The 21,192-nt window shown below is 40.1% G+C and overlaps 1 protein-coding gene across 15 annotated transcripts in view; it reads left to right on the forward strand.

The window, feature by feature from the left end:
• Positions 1-21,192, forward strand: part of gramd1bb (GRAM domain containing 1Bb) — a 217,938-nt gene that overhangs the window by 156,419 nt on the left and 40,327 nt on the right. For 8 of the 15 annotated variants that reach the window (XM_037540029.1, XM_037540024.1, XM_037540022.1 and 5 more), the window contains 2 exons: positions 12,047-12,260; positions 16,989-17,009. In XM_037540029.1, the coding sequence (XP_037395926.1) occupies positions 12,047-12,260; positions 16,989-17,009 (235 nt within the window). Of the gene's footprint in view, positions 1-1,527; positions 1,796-4,385; positions 4,567-10,404; positions 10,989-12,046; positions 12,261-16,988; positions 17,010-21,192 lie in introns of those variants that run through there. The other 7 variants (XM_037540026.1, XM_037540037.1, XM_037540028.1 and 4 more) reach the window with 4 other exon arrangements.

The raw sequence follows: 21,192 nt of genomic DNA on the forward strand, positions 1-21,192 counted from the left end.
TCATGCTCACTCATTAATGTACCACACGTCCCAGTGGAAAGTTAATGTAGTGAAGCTGTAGGCCACTTTGGGCCCGTCATTTGGTTTAGCTGTCAAATTAAGCTTTTATTAAATTGCGGCTTGATATGACTCCAGTAAAGCCTCAGACAGTGTTATGTTTAAAACATGAAAGCAAATTTGACAGATTTGATATTGGAACACCTCCAGTTTTGCTTGTAATAAAAGTTCAAGCTTGACTTTGTAAAAAATCAATATGGAAAAAAAATTGTTAAATGTAAAAAAAGAAAAGTTCTAGAAATGCAGCCTTGTGCAAACGTTTGGATGATGACACATGTTGTTGATTTATTTATTTATTTGTTTATTTGAAGTGAAAATAAGTTACGCCTCTGCTGCACAGTGTTGCCTCAGGGCAACAAACAAATTTCCCTCACTTTACAATAACATTATGCGTATTTAAAGGCAACGATAAGGTTAACAATAAAGGGAAGAGTTTGAGTAAGTCAATAAAAACATTCATTACTTTTTTTTTGTTATGAGATTTTGCAGAAATGTGTTTGTTGCCTAGAAGCAACTTTAAGTGACAATGGAATGGATTTAGCCAGTCACAAGCCAGGTGTCACCACTTCAGGGAACACGGCTCTATATCATTTCTTCCCATTGTTGCGCAATATTGCCTCAAGGCAACGTAATCCAAAAAGACCCCTGCACACATTATTTATTTAATATTTTTGAATAATTGGGTCTATAAAAAAATTAATAGGACCAATTTATGCTAGAAAACTGAAGAGATGTTTTTTTCTTCATTACTGTCATAATGCGTACAAAAATGAAAAAAGTTGTGGCACTTTTGAAATGCGCTTTGTTTTTTCAGCATGTGAAACTCTTCCTGTAGAGGATGTAGGAACTCATTTTCACTTAGAAAATCAACAAAAGCAACAGCAGCTGCCAAACAACAAACTTTTTAAAATGACTGTATATTATATTTAAGAATTTATTGTCAATCCCCAAATTAAAATGAAATAAAGCGCAATATATCTGACTGTGTCTGTGGCGTTTGTATATCAGTCTACTCTGTACAAGCAGTTATTAATAATAATATAATATTTATCAGTGTAACCAGTGACTCTGGCTGTCCAGAGGGAGGCAGGAATCTCCATTTTTTTCAGTTTTTATTTTTTTCTCAACATAATTTGAACACAGCAGCAGCTTCACATTGTGTTTGTGTGTGTGTGACGTTTGGGGGGTTCGGCGTGGGAAGGGGTGTCTGTGTGTGTGTGTGTGTGTGTGTGTGTGTGTGTGTGTGTGTGTGTGTGTGTGTGTGTGTGTCAGTGATGTGTAAAGTGAACTGAAAGTGAATGATGTCAGAGCAGCTTCTTTCATCAAGACTTTAAATAATTAACGAGCCAACTGACACACTGCGCCAACACTCTCTCTCTCTCTCTCTCTCTCTCTCTCTCTCTCTCTCTCTCTCTCTCTCTCTCTCTCTCTGTGTGAAAACACACTCAGCTCAGCTGAGAGCCGGGCACTCACTGCTGCTCTCCTACACATGGAGACAGAGAGTGAGAGAGGCAGAGCGAGCGAGAGAGCAGCCATTAGCATGAGGAGTGACAGAGAGACTCCATCACAGATGCAGCAGTGCTGAGAGCTTGTCTCTTTTTCTTCCTCTGGAATGCTCCCTCTTTCTTGCCTCCTCTTTTCCCTCCTCTCCTCTTCCTCCTCCTCCTCTCCCTCCACCTGCCGCTCCCTCGTTCCGAGCGATGATGAGCGCAGCAGCGCCGTGATACATGGCGGCCAGGTTAGTGCGGAAGGGCTTGACTGTGGGGAGACAGAGGGTGGGCTTCTTTTAAGACAGTTTGTTTTGTTTTGATGCTGAGGGCTTTGGCGCATCCTAAAACTATGTGTATATGTGCATATGAGAGAGAGAGAGAGAGAGAGAGAGACAATATTGAAATGGTAGCCCAAGTCAGTCCAGTGTAGTATGTGTCTGTGTTATTATGAATATTTATACATTAGACAGAGAGCGATAAAGGGAGATAGAAAGAAAGAAAGGGAGAGCAATAAAGAGAGGGCGAGAGAGAGATAGACAGAGTGAAAAAGAGATACAAAGAGAATAAAGAGAGAGACAGAAGGATAGAGAGACTGAAAGAGAGAAAGAGAGAGAGAAACAGAAAGAAAGGCAGAGATAAACAGAGATAGGGAGAGAAAGACAGAGGGAGGGAGAGAGACATAAAAAGAAAAAGAGAGAGGGAAAAAGAAAAAGGAAGAGAGACAAAGAGTAGACAGAGAGATAAGGAGGCACAGAGAAAGACAGGATAAGAAAGATAAAGGGAGAGAGAGATCATCAGAGAGGAAAAAAAATATAAAGAGAGAAAGAGAAAAAGAGGGAGAGAGAGAAAAAGAAAGAAAAGCAGATAGATAGAGAGAAAGATAGAGGGAGGGAGACATAAAAAGAAAAAGAGAGGGAGACAGAAAGAGAAAAAGAGATCGATCGGAGAGAAAAGAGATATAAAGAGAGAAAGATAGGCAGAAAGCTAGAGAAACTGAAAAAGAGATAAAAAGAGAGGGAGTTAGAAAGGTAGAGGGTGGGAGACATAAAGAGAAAGTGTAATGTGGTCTGTTTTGGTTCTGGGCGAGCGACACGTGCAGTGAAGGATGGTGAATCTCCTCTGTTTTGATGTTGTAGAGAGGGTGAGTGTTTGGTCTCTGCCACACCCAGACTGAGTATCTTCAGACAGAACCCACCCCCCCCCCCCCTCCCCCAACACACAAATACACACACACAGACACACCTACCTACGTGTCTCCATGTCTTTCCAGGCCCAGGTGGTCCACACTGTGTGCATTCCTGTCCATGTGCTCAGACGCGGCACATGTACTTGAGCATGACAGCTGAAGCTGTGTTTGTTTACATTGTGTTAATGGACTCTCATGTGTGGACACTAGGTGGGACGGTCAGGCAGGTTGGTGGAGTGGTGGAGTACGTTATATATCTCCAAAATGATGAACTCTTTTTTTTTTTTTTTTGTCCAAGTAATTCTGGACCATTGATGTTGGTCCATTCATCGTCATCCGCAACTAAACATGTAGGGACATTGTTTGTCCCGACAATGACAGTAAGTTACATAATAAAGCAAAAAGCCATGAGAGGTTGTGCGTTCGCTTCGCATCATGCCTAATAACAGCCTTCCCTGTGGTAAAATCACTGTAACACACAGCCTCAAGGGGCTTACAGCTTTCATAAAACAGCGGTCAACATAAAATATGATCAAATGCAGAAAATTATTTATTATTATTAATAATAATTGATATAAACATGTATTCCGCCAAGAAATGTAGTTCCTTTAGAGTATGGTTTCATTGCCAATCAACCATGGACCGCTGAATGAGGAGAGCATGCGTCATCCATTGCTGTATGTTGCGATCATTCCATAAATGTTTGAACTTTTTTTCATTCAGTGATGAATGAACGCTGTGCTATGAGGACCTATAACCGATAAACTATGGAGCGTTATTCAATTTTGACGGGGTGGTCCTATTTTAATCGGCGTAGCTTTTCTAACCTTTACGGTAGCTATAGTGGGGAGACTCACAGACCAATCACATGCATTGTAAATATCACACGTGACGCTACTCAGCCAATCAGATCTGTGAATTACGATGTGCACTGAGACTGGAGTGAGTGATGCACACACAGGGGAGGGATGAGGCGAGAAACAGCAGTCAGAGAAGAAAGTGAGTCAGAGGGAAGTTGCTCTAAAAAGAGAAAACTGGCAATAAATGTTGAAATATGAATGAACTGTACTTTATTTGATTTGACATTCAGTTGTTGACTGTATAAGATGTTGACATACCTGCTAGGCTACTTCAGTTTACAGTATATGGCACTGAGTCATGATGACATTATAATGTTCCGGACCTTTGCTTGAGGATATTTTCTCTAACAGGACCTTATTGAACTTTAATTAAATACCTGTGACTTAGACAGTTGTGCAACAAACAACAGTGACATAGGGCGACGCATGGAGGAGCATCTGCTGTTCTAACGAGAAGCTTTGTTTTTCTGCACTAAGCATCATACATGCTCTCATGATTAGCACATATGTTGCATCCATTAATATCATATCAAGTTTTTTTGCTCAGCAAACTACTTGCAAATGTGAGTTTGTGTTCTTGTTTATGTAAGTGTGTGTGTGTGTGTGTGTGTGTGTGTGTGCGTGTGTGTTGGTGAGAGACCCTGGCAGATGGTCATTATTCACGCTTAGCCAGTACTGCAAAGAAAACAGTCGTCCGGAACTGCCCGGAACTCTTGGCTCGGTGAATTGGAGCGGAACCGTCCCGTGGCTGGACCGGCACCAGCCTGAATAACAGCCACAGAAAGTTTGGAAAATGATGAGGGGGTTCTGACCACCAGGCTGCCCTGAAAGAGAGAGGCGATGGGGGTCTGTGGGTCTGTGAAGCGTCCAGTTGCTCACTGTCACACACTCACACTCTGACTGGCCTTTGGTGTTTAGGTAGTGTGGGCAGTACAGTGATGAGGATAGGTCAGCTGAATGGGTAAAGCAGGAGGTAAAGGACAGTGTTTATGCTGTGATGAATGGATTGATGGATGGATGGATGGATGGATGGATGGATGGATGGATGGATGGATGTTGAAAGAGTGGATTAGTAAGTTCAGTTGTGGAGAGCATCACAGGGATGACGGTTAGGTCTTTTAGTGTTGTGTTGCATGATCTGATTGTGACAGTTTCGCATTGTGTGATGTTGTGCTGTAGTATGTGGCTGTGATATTGTTAATCTAATGCTGTATTTATATTGTGTTATGAAGGTGTTGTGTTTTGATGTTCTATGATGGTTACAACGGTGTTTTATTGTTATAAGGTGTTGTATGGTGGTTGTGATGGTGTTGCATTTTTTTATGCTGTTGTGTTGTATAATGGATGTGAAGGTGTTGTATTGTGTTATGATGGTTGTGATGGTGATGCATTTTGTTATGATGTATGATGCTTGTGATGTGTTGTATTGTGTTATGATGGTTGTGATGTGTTGTATGATGCTTGTGATGTGTTGTATTGTGTTATGATGCTTGTGATGTGTTGTATGATGCTTGTGAAGGTGTTGTATTGTGTTATGATGGTTGTGATGTGTTGTATGATGCTTGTGATGTGTTGTATTGTGTTATGATGCTTGTGATGTGTTGTATGATGCTTGTGAAGGTGTTGTATTGTGTTATGATGGTTGTGATGTGTTGTATGATGCTTGTGAAGATGTTGTATTGTGTTATGATGGTTGTGATGTGTTGTATGATGGTTGTGAAGGTGTTGTATTGTGTTATGATGGTTGTGATGTGTTGTATGATGCTTGTGAAGGTGTTGTATTGTGTTATGATGGTTGTGATGTGTTGTATGATGCTTGTGAAGGTGTTGTATTGTGTTATGATGGTTGTGATGTGTTGTATGATGCTTGTGAAGGTGTTGTATTGTGTTATGATGGTTGTGATGTGTTGTATGATGCTTGTGAAGGTGTTGTATTGTGTTATGATGCTTGTGACGTGTTGTATGATGGTTGTGAAGGTGTTGTATTGTGTTATGATGCTTGTGATGTGTTGTATGATGGTTGTGAAGGTGTTGTATTGTGTTATGATGGTTGTGATGTGTTGTATGATGCTTGTGAAGGTGTTGTATTGTGTTATGATGGTTGTGATGTGTTTGTATGATGCTTGTGAAGGTGTTGTATTGTGTTATGATGGTTGTGATGTGTTGTATGATGCTTGTGAAGGTGTTGTATTGTGTTATGATGGTTGTGATGTGTTGCATGATGCTTGTGAAGGTGTTGTATTGTGTTATGATGGTTGTGACGTGTTGTATGATGCTTGTGAAGGTGTTGTATTGTGTTATGATGGTTGTGATGTGTTTGTATGCTGCTTGTGAAGGTGTTGTATTGTGTTATGATGCTTGTGATGTGTTGTATGATGCTTGTGAAGGTGTTGTATTGTGTTATGATGCTTGTGATGTGTTGTATGATGCTTGTGAAGGTGTTGTATTGTGTTATGATGGTTGTGATGTGTTGCATGATGCTTGTGAAGGTGTTGTATTGTGTTATGATGGTTGTGACGTGTTGTATGATGCTTGTGAAGGTGTTGTATTGTGTTATGATGGTTGTGATGTGTTTGTATGCTGCTTGTGAAGGTGTTGTATTGTGTTATGATGCTTGTGATGTGTTGTATGATGCTTGTGAAGGTGTTGTATTGTGTTATGATGCTTGTGATGTGTTGTATGATGGTTGTGAAGGTGTTGTATTGTGTTATGATGCTTGTGATGTGTTGTATGATGCTTGTGAAGGTGTTGTATTGTGTTATGATGGTTGTGATGTGTTTGTATGCTGCTTGTGAAGGTGTTGTATTGTGTTATGATGCTTGTGATGTGTTGTATGATGCTTGTGAAGGTGTTGTATTGTGTTATGATGGTTGTGATGTGTTGTATGATGCTTGTGAAGGTATTGTATTGTGTTATGATGGTTGTGATGTGTTGTATGATGCTTGTGAAGGTGTTGTATTGTGTTATGATGCTTGTGATGTGTTGTATGCTGCTTGTGAAGGTGTTGTACTGTGTTATGATGCTTGTGATGTGTTGTATGATGCTTGTGAAGGTGTTGTATTGTGTTATGATGCTTGTGATGTGTTGTATGATGGTTGTGAAGGTGTTTTGTTATGATGGTTGTGATGTGTTGTATGATGCTTGTGAAGGTGTTATATTGTGTTATGATGCTTGTGATGTGTTGTATGCTGCTTGTGAAGGTGTTGTATTGTGTTATGATGCTTGTGATGTGTTGTATGCTGCTTGTGAAGGTGTTGTATTGTGTTATGATGCTTGTGATGTGTTGTATGATGCTTGTGAAGGTGTTGTATTGTGTTATGATGCTTGTGATGTGTTGTATGATGCTTGTGAAGGTGTTGTATTGTGTTATGATGCTTGTGATGTGTTGTATGATGCTTGTGAAGGTGTTGTATTGTGTTATGATGGTTGTGATGTGTTTGTATGCTGCTTGTGAAGGTGTTGTATTGTGTTATGATGCTTGTGATGTGTTGTATGATGCTTGTGAAGGTGCTGTATTGTGTTATGATGGTTGTGATGTGTTTGTATGCTGCTTGTGAAGGTGTTGTATTGTGTTATGATGCTTGTGATGTGTTGTATGATGCTTGTGAAGGTGTTGTATTGTGTTATGATGCTTGTGATGTGTTGTATGATGCTTGTGAAGGTGTTGTATTGTGTTATGATGTAGGTGTGGAGTTATGATGATGGATCAGTTTGTTGTATGATGTATGATGGTATGGGGTATGGTTTAATGGTGGGTGTTGTGTGTGGTAAGTGGTATTATGTTGTTGTGTTGCATAATGTTGGGTGATGTGATGTGTTGTTGACAGTGCAGAGACAGTAGCCTGAGGAGAGGGGGGGTATATTTAGCTCCATCAACTGAACATTTCACCCACCCACTGTTCCTATAGGAATGTACATATACTGTACATGCCTGTCACTGATGTGTTTGTGTATATGAGCCCCCCCCCCCCCCCACACACACACACAAGTAATAATTCTGTTTTCTGGTCTTCATGATGCGTTTTCTGCTTTTACTCTTAAACGCTGAAATCCACATTATCTCACTGCATATTGTTGCTATTATTACAGTGTGTTTTTTATCTGGCGGAGTGTGAGAGTGAGACGCTCGTGCTGTCTAATTTGCTGGCCTGATGCTCCATGACATGATAAGAGCAGCACATGTCCTCCATGTGCCACAACACACACCCACACTGCTTATGTAATCTCTCTCTCTCTCTCTCTCTCTCTCTCTCTCTCTCTCTCTGTCTCTCTCTCTCTCTCTCTCCTCCCTTCTTCACCCCAAACTCCACCAAACCTACCCGATACCACTTTGTCTGTTTCCATGGAAACACCCTCTCTTCCCTCACTTCCAGCAGGCTACATCTATGCCAGAGTTTCTCAGCATGTGTGTTGTTGCACTAGTAGATGAATTATTATAAATATTGTAGCTTTGCTGTTCAACCCCTCTATTTCTAAGGGTCTGCGTGTGGGTCTGCGGTTGAATTCCTTGCTCTCGTAACTACAGAACTAAGCATATTATTTCTATAATAGTTATGGTAACAATAAAATATACATTGCTGTGTACTGACTTGTCCAGGGTGTATCCTGCCTTCCGCCCAATGACAGCTGGGATAGGCTCCGGCACAACCCCCCCCCGCGCGACCCTGAGGGAGAAGCGGCTTAGAAAATGTGTGTGTGTGTGTGTGTGTGTGTGTGTGTGTGTGTTGTGTACTGTATAGAATTGTATCACTGTGTCATCAATGCTACAAAAACCAGCATAGACCTGCATGGTGGTCACCAGAAAAGCAGGCATATGTTGTGTCTTGGATGCTGGTGTGCTGTATGACCAAATGACCATGCTGGATGACCAGCTAAACCGGCACTAGACCAACATAAACCAGCTTAGGCATGGAATACGTGCTGGCCGGCACGGGGATGATGTATGTGCTAACTTGTGGCTAGTGTGTTTGCTCAGTTCTACATTCACTTGTAGCTAGTGTGTTAGCTCAAAGCTAACACAATTGCTCTTAGCTAGTGAACTAACTCAGGACACACCAGCTTGTGACTACTGCATTTTTCTACAGCAGTAACACTAATGTGGTGGTGGTGTGTTGCGCTGGAACGAGTGGATCAGACACAGCAGTGCTGCTGGAGTTTTAAACGCTCACTGTCCACTCTATTAGACACTCCTACCTTGTCAGTCCACCAGGGGTCCTGACCACTGAAGAACAGGGTAAAAGGGGGCTAACAAAGTATCAGAGAAACAGATGGACTACAGTCTGTAACTGTAGAACTACAAAGTGCAGCTATACAGTAAGTGGAGCTGATAAATTGGACAATAAGCGTAGAAACAAGGAGGTGGTCAGAATGTTATATCTGGTCAGTGTAAACCTGAATTGTTTCCGTTTTAATATATATATTTTTGGCTATAACGCCTACTAGAGGCCCACTGCTCTGGACATTTGTGTCCCTGCTCTCTACAGCTTCTTGCTGAGTTGAAGTGGGTGTGCTGAAGTAGAGTTGGGTGATGTGGCAAAAATATCATGTCGCAATACTTCAGGACATTTTCACAATACACCATGTCATAATAGTGTGATGGACAGACACAGTGCACTAGAAGTGCCACCTTAAAAACCACAAATATGATTATTTGTGTCTCACTCACTGCGCTGCACCGAATCCAGTTAAACATGAATAACTATATCCTCATTTTAATACAACATGCACTGTTTAATAAAACAAGTACTGACCATGTGTCCACAGTATGTTCAGAAAGTGTGCTGTTTACCATGATATCCTATGTCGAAGCAGAGAAAGCACCAAAATGTGCAGGACCAGGGCTGTCTGAGATCTGTCTGCCTGTCTGTAATAACCCTAGTCCAGACGCAGCTCATGCAGCAAGAATATGAATGTGTTCTCTTCAGTCTCTCCCTACATCACACTATTACAAAGCAGTGTGTTCATCTTGTGCACACAGACTAACATGCTGGGGGATTACATATCTGATTTGTTGCATTACATAATAAATTTACATGTACATTGCATTTTAACCTTTCATTATAAAATGGGCTCTTTTTAAGTTTAATTTCACCTCCACAATCCAACCCATGCGTGCGGCGAAACACCACATACACACTAGTGAAGACACACACTAGGGGGCAGTTAGGACACTTGCCCGGAGTGGTGAGCAGCCCTATCCGCAGCACCCAGGGATGAGTTGGGGGTTAGGTGCCTTGCTCAAGGGCACCTCAGTCATGTACTGTCAGCTCTGGGGATCGAACCGGCTGGTTGCCTAGCCTCCAACCCGCGACTGCCCCCAGTCTGTAGGGGGCATTTTCTTTTCCATAAACCGTTTATACTCATTTTCTTCAGGTGATTTTAAGACAGACCCCAACACTGAAACAGAAGTAGCTTGTGGCTAAAGCGTTAGGGCTTACATTAAGGGTATTTTGTCCACTGCTTGTGGCTAGTGCAGTAGTTCAAGGTTAACGTATTAGCTAATTGTTAGAGCTAATATATTAGCTTGTGCATTAGTTCAGGACTGGGGCAGTCGTGGGGTGGAGGTTAGGGATCTGGCCCTGTGACCAGAAGGTTGCCGGTTTGATCCCCAGGGCCGACAGTCCATGACTGAGGTGTCCTTGAGCAAGACACCTAACCCCCAACTGCTCCCCGGGCGCCATGGATAGGGCTGCCCACCGCTCCAGGCAAGTGTGCTCACTGCCCCCTAGTGGGTGTGTTCACTAGTGTGTATGTGGTGTTTCACTTCACAGATGGGTTAAATGCAGAGGTGGAATTTCCCCGGTTGTGGGATCAAAAAAGTATCACTTAACTTATGGCTCCAGCCACTACTTGGCTGATCAGCTACATTATATTATCCCATGATAATTTTTTGTGTTCTTGCTCAATCAGAGTTGAACACTGAGTCTTAGAAAGCTGACCACTTGACACTGAGCAGTTGGTGGCTATCACTGCTAATCACTGTGATAAGTACACGTAGGCACACAGTCTGCTTCGCTCTCTCAAAGCCCTGCTGAAACCGTAGAGTGGCTGAGAGGTCTTGTGATTGGCTGGTTGTGATGCAAGCGGTTGCATAAGACGTATAAAGTGACCCGAATGAAACTTGAGAGAACGTTTACTGTCTGTTGTGCTTGGGAAGGTCAGTGTGAGCAACGGGGTTACGGAACGGGCCTGTGTATGTGTGTGTTTGTGTGTTTGTGTTTTTGTGTGTTTAAAGCGCTTTAGTGGAGTGATTTTAATCCAGTATGAATCTGCCGTGTGTGTAGTTTTTACAGTCTGATAATTATAGTCATATTTGTGGAGTATCTTTGTGTAATTGGCTCCAGTCCACCTCACATTAATGGAATACTGAAACCTGCTGAGAGACACAGTTGTAAGGTGTGTTGTTATTGTTATTGAGTGCAATGTGTGGTGTATTGCTGACATGAACAGTAGGGCTATGACCAGTCAAACCACACAAATTACATTACACACTGCAAAATGATATTTTAGCGAGTGTAAACATCTTAAATGTAGTCAGTATATCTAATAGCTCTCGTGATGAGACTATTATATGACTACTGTGAGATTATTTATTTCTTGATTATTTTTTTTTACATGTGTTTAAGCAGTTTTATCTTATTCCATTGACAGATCATTTTACTTGTTTTAAACATCCCTTCTTGAAATAAGCAAAAATGATCTTCACTGTTCTTCAAAAACTAAAACAATCTGCCAGTGGAATAAGACTTTCTTAGATAAAAGTGCTTAAAACAAGTAAAAAAAATCAAATAATCTTGCAATATTCTTACAATATTACATTAATTGAATACATTTAAGCTATTTACAAGTTACTGTTTCTCCTGGGTTCTACTTTCAGTTCTTCACATCCTGGAATGTTTGTTTACATTTAAGTTTACTTATCTCAATGTAGTTTATAAAGGCCTCCGCTGGTAGAACTAATCCTGCTCAAACAGTGCTTTTGATGGTCACTCACCCATAATATTTGACCTTCTTGACCTTGTTGCATTGTATGGAATTCCTGGCATTCGGCTCAGATAGTTGAGTAGCATTAATGGCCATGAGAGTAGCTGCATTATAGTCCTATTAGACTGTATTGTGTAATGTTGTTGCTGCTGCTTTACTGACCACTATTCCTGCCTTTTACCGCATAGAATGATACAGGACTGTAGAAATGTATGTCAGTTAATGAATTAATTGCTCCTACTTCTGGACAGTGCAGCGGTTTGTGGGTTTGGCTCCAGCACATTGGATTTGACCTCAAACAGACTCTTTGGGATTATTAAATGTACTGAAATGTACTACAGTATTGACATTGAGGTTCTTCACAAGTCCAATAACGCTCTCTCTCTCTCTCTCTCTCTCTCTCTCTCTCTCTCTCTCTCTCTCTCTCTCTCTCTCTCTCTCTCTCTCTCTCTCTCTCTCTCTCTCTCCAGCACTGCCAGTAACTCAAACCGGAGCAGTCCCGCTTGCTCTCCGGTGTTACGGAAGCGCTGTCGCTCGCCCACGGTGCAGAGCCTGGAGGGAGAGAACATGGTGGAGAAGGGTTCGGAGCAGTCGGACACGTCCAAGTCTCCGTCCACCCCGGAGCAGCTGGTCACCCGCACGTACTCCGTACAGTCGACCCGCAGCAGCTCCAAAAACTCCAAGGTGAGGAGGCCTGTTGAGCAGGATGGTCCCCCAAGATCCTTGCCCTTTACAGACCCCAAACACCCTACAGTTCACTGACCAAACCGCACTTACTAAAAAACAAAACAAATAGAAAACAAGTAGCAGGACATATAAACAGCACCAGTCTGAAGTTTGGACACACCTGGTTGATTGTGAATCTCAAAAATATTTTCACTCAGATCTTTGATGTTAGTTTCTAAGAAGTGGTTTTAAAAATTTTCACCAAAAAAGGAGTTTTCAGCAGCTGACAAGGTTGTGTGCAAAGGTTTTGGCACCCCTGATCAAATGAATTGTTTTGTTGATTTTCTGAAAGAAAGAAAATCAACTCTCAGTCCATTTTAAATGAGCTCGGGCCCAGAGAAGGCGGCGGTGTTTCTAGATCCTTTTTATCTAAAGTTTCTTCTTTGCGTTTTAGTTTTAACTTGCATTTGTGGATGCAGAGACAAACTGTTTTCTCAGACAGTGGTTTTCAGAAAGAGTCCATGCAGTGATTTCCACAGTGATTCCACAGAAGATATATTGAATTTGTTTATCTCCGTTTTGGACACTCTTGTGTATAATTTTATCTTTTTTACGGATTCACTTTTATTTTAAAAGGTGTAAAATACTAAAAATGAGTAGGTGTGTCCAAACACTTAATTGGTGTTTTACAAGCCATATACATCAGCTCATCAGTCCACCTGTCCCACCACCTTGTAGCTCTATCTGTTTTCTACGTGTTGAATCCATTTAGGAAAAACCAACAGTGATTGAATTCAGTGTTTGTTTCGGTTCAGACGGACTTGAATATCACTCTAGGTCTTAAACTGACATTGATAGATTCTTTGTGTGGAGCCTAAAATGGCAGAGTGGGGTCTAAAATGACCGCTGATTACATGTGATTGCCTGATTCAGCAGTCAGTTAGAATGGCCTCTTGCAATCAGAGCCCCATGGAGTCTGACCCATTGACCCAGTTACATACTGACCACCAGACCATGTCTCAACCTTACCTGATCTCTATCATTGCACAAAGCCTTTAAAATATTCCATAGTGTCTAATACTGATTATTGTAGATTCTTATGATATTAATATAGCATATAATGATCACAGTTCTGCATAATTAAATCATAAAGATGTAAACAAATTCATTCAGTTTGGTATGTTGTGAAATTGTTCGTTGTAGAGGAAATAATGACTCATGTTTCCTTATAATGGTGGTGATAGGAACCAGGGGTCACAATGTCTACGACACAAATATAGCAATTTATTTACTATGCAAAACGTTCAGTGAGCCTCAGTTTTTCTATGTAATGTTTTACATGTAACGTTCTCAAAATTACCTTAAAACAATGTCTCAGATGTCAGGCAGTCAAACGACTTGGACTCGAGTCGACTCACGAGTTTGATGACTCTACTTGACTCAAGAAAATCGAGAAAGACTTGCGCCTCAACTTTGACTTCAGCACCAATGACTGGGACTCAGGAGTTCAGCCTTAAGACTCAGAAAGACTTGAGACTCAAAGTGGAAGAAACGACTACAGAGTCAGTGAATGAAATTCATGTGAATGGATTCATTTCCTGACGTAAATATAAACAGCAGCGTCAGAAGTTGTTAGTCTGGAGTGTCTGTGCACTGGAAGTGCAATAACTTTGATGGTGATTCAATGTTGGTTATTATTAGTAAAAATAAACAATTAGCATAAGGTGGAAATGTTTATTGATTGTCTTGCCTTATTGGATTCAGGCTCAATGCTATAACTCTGATACAGAGCAAGATAGGCTTTATTTTTAATTAAAAACTGAGTTGCATATTTAATATCAGATATTTTTAATACTCAAAATCGATGTAAACTGGAAGCCTTTTGTTTATAATATGAAGGCTGAACGCAGAGATGTAATATAACAGTAGTGAGTGGGGTTTGGGTGATGTTGGAGCTGGATCTCTGGCTGATGGACGGTCACAGGTGGATGAAATCGCTCTGGATGGTGAGACAGAGTCTGATGATGATTTGATGTGTGAATCATGTCACTGTTTTAATGCTTCGTTGGAATATGAAGGCCAAACATCAGAGCAATAATATCAGGATTTTAGGTGATTTTACGAGCTGAATTACTCACCGATGCTGACGTCACAGCTTGTTGACATTCTTGCTAGTTAGTGGTGGCTCTGCTGAATGTCCTGATATGTGGATCCTGTTTTCATCTTAAACCATTCTGAAGTTTTTGCCCTCAAATTGCAGCCTTTGGGCTTTGTACATTCGTTTCTATACGTTTCTGTTGTCGTCCAAATTCAATTCGAACAAGCAGTTGTTTTTGGCACCAAGCTAGTTTTTATTTGAACCCTATGCACCCAATGTTCCCAACATTTGTTTTTTTTAAAGTTCAGTAATACTTTTAAAATTCGTGTCACGTGCAGTTGCCTATTCTGTTTGTATACATTATGCCTGTCATGGTTATCTGCATATTGTGGATTTTGCATTTTAGTTGGGGGAAAAAAACAATTATATATATATATATATATATATATATATATATATATATACACACACACATATAATTATTATTATTATTATTATTATAGTATATATATATATATATATATATATATATATATATATATATATGTGTGTGTGTTGTGTGTGTGTGTGTACAGCCATACACTGCTAACATGCTAACATTATCTATGACTCGAAGATCAGGACTATCGACTTGGGACTTGAATTGAGACTTGGCTGTCTTGACTCGGAACTTCACTTGAGACTTGAGACTCAATTGTTACTTGCAGCTTGGTGACTCGTTCCCATCTCTGGTATTTATAACCATATTATGTGATAACCTTCTGTAAGGTAGAGGCGCTCAGACGTCTGGTTCCTATCACCACCACTGTGAGCATTTCTGACTTCATTAGTTTTCCTCTACAATGGCATAAATTCACATGAAACCACTTTGAGTTACTTTGTTTACTGTGCTTGTTTTAATGATAATCATGTAGAAACTTGAAATAATCCAAGTAAATCCCATTTAAAGTCATGCTGTTTCAGTTTTATGAGTTTGTAAGCATGTTGGAGCAGACAGAATCACCCAGCCAAGTGCTGCGTTTAGAAAAGGCTATGGTTTGTACTCAAATAACGGATTAAACATTTGTGAAAACAAACTCTTTAAGAAGGAGCAGAAGGTAAAACCAAATATCATTTCACGATGAGCCTGACAATCAGTCGGGTACTGGTTACTGTACAGTTTATGCCGTTACATACGCCGTCTTTTTGGTGAGATGTATAGGTGTTCAGTGCTCTAGTACTGGTTATATGATGATATACTCATAAAACCATTACTATTGTGATGTAATTCATCAGGAAATTATACATATTGTCATATTGCCCACCCATATTATGTAATGAGCTTTGTTTGTGAGAGATTAAACAAAATGCAAGCAGTCAGAAAGGATGGATGGATGGATGGATGGATGGATGGATGGATGGATGGATGGATGGATGGATGGATGTGTCATGTGGGTCACTTCTGTCATGAAATATTTGTTTATACACTGATGTTTAATCCCATATTAACAAATGGGTCATTCTTCAGAAACATCCACGTTTGTGTCCCCAGCGTTTATAGATATAGTACACTTAAAAAAACATGTTCAATTTATTTATATTTTAAAATAAAACAATAACTTATTTGATCAAGTACACCTTCTTGAGCCTCAATTTAGCAATATTGGTTTTTAAATCGATTTGAATTCTGAGCACCACAGAAGAGCTCATCCTCACAGTCAGGTGTAAAAGTTGAGGCCATATTTTGAGGTAAAAAACATGTTTTGCTGCAATTTTGACTACAGTGATCTATACATGACTGTGGAGTATATAAATTAAATGACAAAGAAAACAAATGTCAAATAAATATTATAACCGCAAAACAAAAATCTCTTATTTTGAAATAAAAGTCACACTGATGACATCCCTCGACTTTCTTTGGCCTATTTTCTGAGGATCTGTGAAGAAAAGCTCATGGTAAGTCCACAGGTTCTTTCCAGTTCTCAGAAAGTTTCTCATGATCTCATCTGAAGCTTTTAGCTGAAGTCACTGGTGTGACCCACTTTATTCTTAGGTAACTGAAAAAATAGAATACAAATGAATTAGACGACATATTTTAGTGGACATTCCAGGATTGACGACATATGGTTTGATGCTCTGTAGCAGACATGCTGCAAAATACAGTTTTTTCATTAAAAATGTCTCTGGTGTTCCACCAGTTACACCATGTGTAACACCAGTGACACCTCCGAAGAGATAGAAAAGTGGACGTTTCTGTAGAATGACCCAAATATCAGCCTCCTTTTAATGGTGTTTATCAGATTTTGCTCATATTGCTTGCACATTTTGGGCTTAGTCATAGTTTCAATACTAAACACATACATTTTACATTGTAATTTTAGTTATGTCAGTTCAGAAATCATATCACACCCCTTTCTGTCTTGTCTGTAGGTTTCCATCCGTGTATGTCTTCCAGTCATTGCTTATTTATTTGCTTTGTTCGTTTTTTATTACATGTGAAGTTCTTTAAGTTGTCTTGCTCTTTTTGTGTACGGTGTCATGCTTTGATATGAAATAATGTCTCTACAAATAACTCTTTGCTTTCTCTCTCACTTTATTCATTGTTGCCGCTCTGTTCTTTTGCATCGTGCTTTCTGATTTCTTTTGTTTTTCTCCTCGGTGCATGCTAGTCTCACAAGCGACTGTCCAAAGTAAGCATTTTCTCTTTTCTGTTCTTTTCTCATCTTTTCATTATCGTTCTGTACGGTGGTGCACAAATGACCACCGGCAATTTTGGTGTCGTCTGTCTTGTCCATGCACCTCTCGCTCTCTGTGTGTGTCCGTGCCTGTCCTGTGTGTAGCCTGTCTTTGTTGGCATGTTAGTGTTGTTTTAGAGGTGGGCGATATGGCAAAAAAATATCATATCACATATTTTCATGATACACGATATACATCACAGTTTTTTTCATTTCTGAGCTTGAAACAGTTGGAACAGACAAAAAAGCACCTGTAGTGGCCAAAATACTATAATAATAATAATAATAATAATAAACGACTATGGTGGAACATACAGATGGTCAATGTTCACAACATGCTCAGAAAACGTGATCATGATTACAGTAAATTACAGTCATATTGCCCACATCTATGTTGTTCTTGTTCCATCCTTCTAAGGTTTAAAGTGATAATGAAAAATCAAATGTACGCAATTGTCTCTTTACCCTAAATGCAGTTGATCAGACAAGATGCTTTTGGTGTCTAGTTTTAAACTAGAGTTAATGTAGCAGACAAGTAATGAAAGCATATAATAATAATAATAATAATAATAACAACAATAATAATAATAATAATAATTGTATGTACATAGCACGTTTCATGCTGGTGGCAGGTCAAAGTGCTTTACCGACAGGTGATAAAAGTTATACAAGAAATCATTAGTATTTATTTATTTATTTTAATCAGAAGAAAATGAAAAAGATCAAATTAAAAGATAAAACGACGAGATGCAGAGATTTTATTAACTGCTGAGTTAAAGAGACACATTTTTAGATGTTTATTAAAAGTGAGTTTGACTGTCTAATGAATGGAATTGAGTTCCACAGTTTAGAAGCATAATAATGGAGAGTCTCTCCATGTTTTCTGTATTTTACAGAGGGTGTTTGTAGAATATCAGCAGATCTTAGATTACGTGCCGGAACATAAACAGACAGACACTCTGTGATGTAAGCGGTGCTTTAAGGTCATTTTGAGTTTTAAAGACTAGTAGCAGAACTTTAAAATCTCTCCTAGACAATAAAGGCAGCCAGTGCAGCTCTTAAAACGGGACTGAGCTGATCTCTCTGTTTTTGTTAGGATGCTGCTGCATTTTGTAGAAGTTGTAAGGGACATATTGTTTTCTTAGGAAGTCCAGTGAGAAGATCATTACAGTGATCAACTCTGCTTGTAACAAATGCATGAACACGTTTCTCTGCATTACTCTGAGATAGAAAAGGCTGAACTTTAGCAACATTTTGATAAACAGCTACTTCAGTGACTGTTTACATGCAGATAAAACAGAGCTCAGAGTCTAAGATCACACCCAGGTTTTGAACCCAGTTTCTCACAAATCATTTTTCTCAGTTCAGTATTTCCATTTTTTTCGTGATTTAATTGTTGAAATTTTTGAGAAATATCTGACACACAGCTGGTTAGTCTGTCTACAGAGTCTTGCATCATCAGTTGTCTTAATCAAAACAAAGTTAAATTTTAAAGCTTAATTTTTTTTTTACTTTTTAGAAATAGCATTAATTATAAAGTGATATTATAATTATAAATTATAAAGAAAAACACTGTAAAATGTGGTGTGACTGGGAATTGTTCTGTCATACGTGTTAACGTCACTCATGCACATTCAGAAAGAAAGTCCGGCACGACGTTTAGGTCTCAAATGCAAAATCAACACTATAAGATGTGTTGTTCCGGTCCTAAAATCTGATTGGCTGAGCTGCCTCCGAAGCTGTGGCAAAACAATTGATATTCACATTTTTCTCCGCCACATCATGAAAATCTCTAGTGTTGTTAATAGAATAATCCTTAAAGCTAATGCTGCTTGAATGGACCACCGAGTGTACTGAAGAAGTAAGAACCTGTTTTTGTTTAACCCTTAAAATTCCAGGCTTATTACGTACTAAGGCTTTTTGTTATGAATAATACTCAATACTATTAATTACTTATTAGATATTTGCAACTAGGCTGACAAAGGTAGCTGAAGTTAGACCAGTAATTGTCTTCTCTAGAAATTCTCTACTGCCTCTGTTTTCAGCTTTTGTACTTGCAGCTCCAGCTAAAAGCTAAAGAAGCAAACTTCAGACACCAAATATGTTTTGTCTGGTCAACTATGTTTGGTCTAAGTCAGGGGTCAGCCACTCAGCTGTTAAGAAGAGCCGTTTTGTCCTTTCAATAAAAATCAAACCACTTTGAGAGCCACATTTTATGTCCATTTTACCATATTGGCTGTAAATATGTCTCAACATGTGCTTATGTGCTAGTACATAAATGAAAAAGTAGACTTACTTTGCTCAGCTATAGCCGCTTTTCTCGCATCTCTGGCAGGAAACGTTTCCTCAAAAGTTGAATAGTTTCTTTTAAAATGTCTCTCAACATTCGACTCTTTACGAGGCTGAAGTCGGTTCTCATTCACCAGCCTCTTGGTCAAATTTTCCTGTTCTACCTTAAATGGTGCCTGAGGCGCCAGAATGTAACTGCTGCACCGTTTAAGGTGGAACGGGAACTTTAGAACGGGAAGCTGGCGAGAAACTGACTTCAGCCTCGTAAAGAGAGACATTTTAAAAGAAACTGTTTCACTATTGATGAAAAGTTTCCTGCTGGAGATGTGAGAAAAGCAGCTATAGCTGAAGCTTAAAGCAGAGCAAAGTAAGCAAGCAAGCAAGCAAGCAAATATCATATCTCCTGTTTTGTCGTTTTTTGGTTTTTGGCATCATTTGAAAATGTCTTTTACCCTTTATATTGTGTGTAAATTTCATGATGAATGAACCAAAGAAGCGGCCCTGAATTACTTGGAAAGGCGTCTGGTTCCATTGACTTACATTAGACGTCAATATTCCTTTCTGTGTTTTTTCCTTTCTCCTGGAAAGTTACCATTTTGGAGATGTTTTGTTCCGACAGCAGCAATATCAGGAAACCAGATGGAGTGATAATAAACAAAAATAAGTAAATTCATCCCCGAATTATTGATATTCACCTTCAAGCCTTCTCTTTGCCTTTTAGTTAGCTGCTGTCTAGCTAGGCAAGACTATGGTGACCGTCAGTCTGTGCGATTAAAAGAGCTATAAAAGCAGTAAAAGAGCTGCATGTGGCTCCAGGACCATGTCTTGCTGACCCCTGGTTTAAGGGCAAAACTGTGTACATTTGAAGGCCGTCGTCGTGTCCCAAGTAGAAACACTCCCTTAAAAACCTTCGTTCACTTGCAGTTTAATGCAGTGGCTGTACTGCACTGACCGTAGCATGTGCCCGTGTTATTAGCGTGGTTTGGTGATGTTGTTTACCAGCAGTGGGCTCAATAGAATAGACTCAGTAGAATAGGCTTGGCTGGCAGTCCAGTTCGCTTCACTGGACTTCCACCATTACATCAACACAAAGAGTTGCTGCCCACCCACTGACCCGGCCTTTCAGCTCTCTACAGCAAGCTCAGTGTTCATGCAAAACACACAGCTCACTTTCACTCCTTCACTCTCTCGCTCTCTCTCTCGCTTTCTGGTTCTCTTCTGTTTCGTTCTGTGTCTCACATCAAAAGTTTGGGGACATCTCGCTGTTCCATTGTAGGTCTGCTGTGACGCAACATGTCAGCAGTTGTCCGTCATCGTCCACTGCACTTTTGTTCGCTAACCACTTCTTCTCATGTCTGCTCTTCTGTTCTCTCCGTTCAATTCATCCTGTCTTCGTTCACCTGCAGTATGACAGACTAAACCTGATTAAAGTAAGCGTTTCCATTCCGCTCGTTTGACCTCTGACCCCTAGGCTGTCCCTAGGCAATGACCTCCCATAGACTTCCTTATGGTCCAGCTGTCTGTCAGTGTGTCTGTCTGTCTTTCTCAGTCTCCAACAAACATACATACACCTCAATCTCTCTCTCTCTCTCTCTCTCTCTCTCTCTCTCTCTCTCTCTCTCTCTCTCTTCCTCTTTCTTTCTCTCTCCTCTTTCTCTCTTTCTCTCTTCCTCTTTATCCTCTCCCCTCTGTCTCTCTCTCCTATTTCTATCCTCTCCCTCTTTCTCTCTCTCTCTCTCTCCTCTCCCCTCTGTCTCTCTGTCTCCCTCTCTCTCTCCTTCTCTCCTCTCCCCTCTCTCTTTCTCTCACCCCCTCTCTCTCTTTCTCTCTCCTCTCTCTCTCTTTCTCT

The sequence above is a fragment of the Pygocentrus nattereri genome, chromosome 7, assembly GCF_015220715.1.
Source record: "Pygocentrus nattereri isolate fPygNat1 chromosome 7, fPygNat1.pri, whole genome shotgun sequence".
Classification (NCBI taxonomy): domain Eukaryota; kingdom Metazoa; phylum Chordata; class Actinopteri; order Characiformes; family Serrasalmidae; genus Pygocentrus; species Pygocentrus nattereri.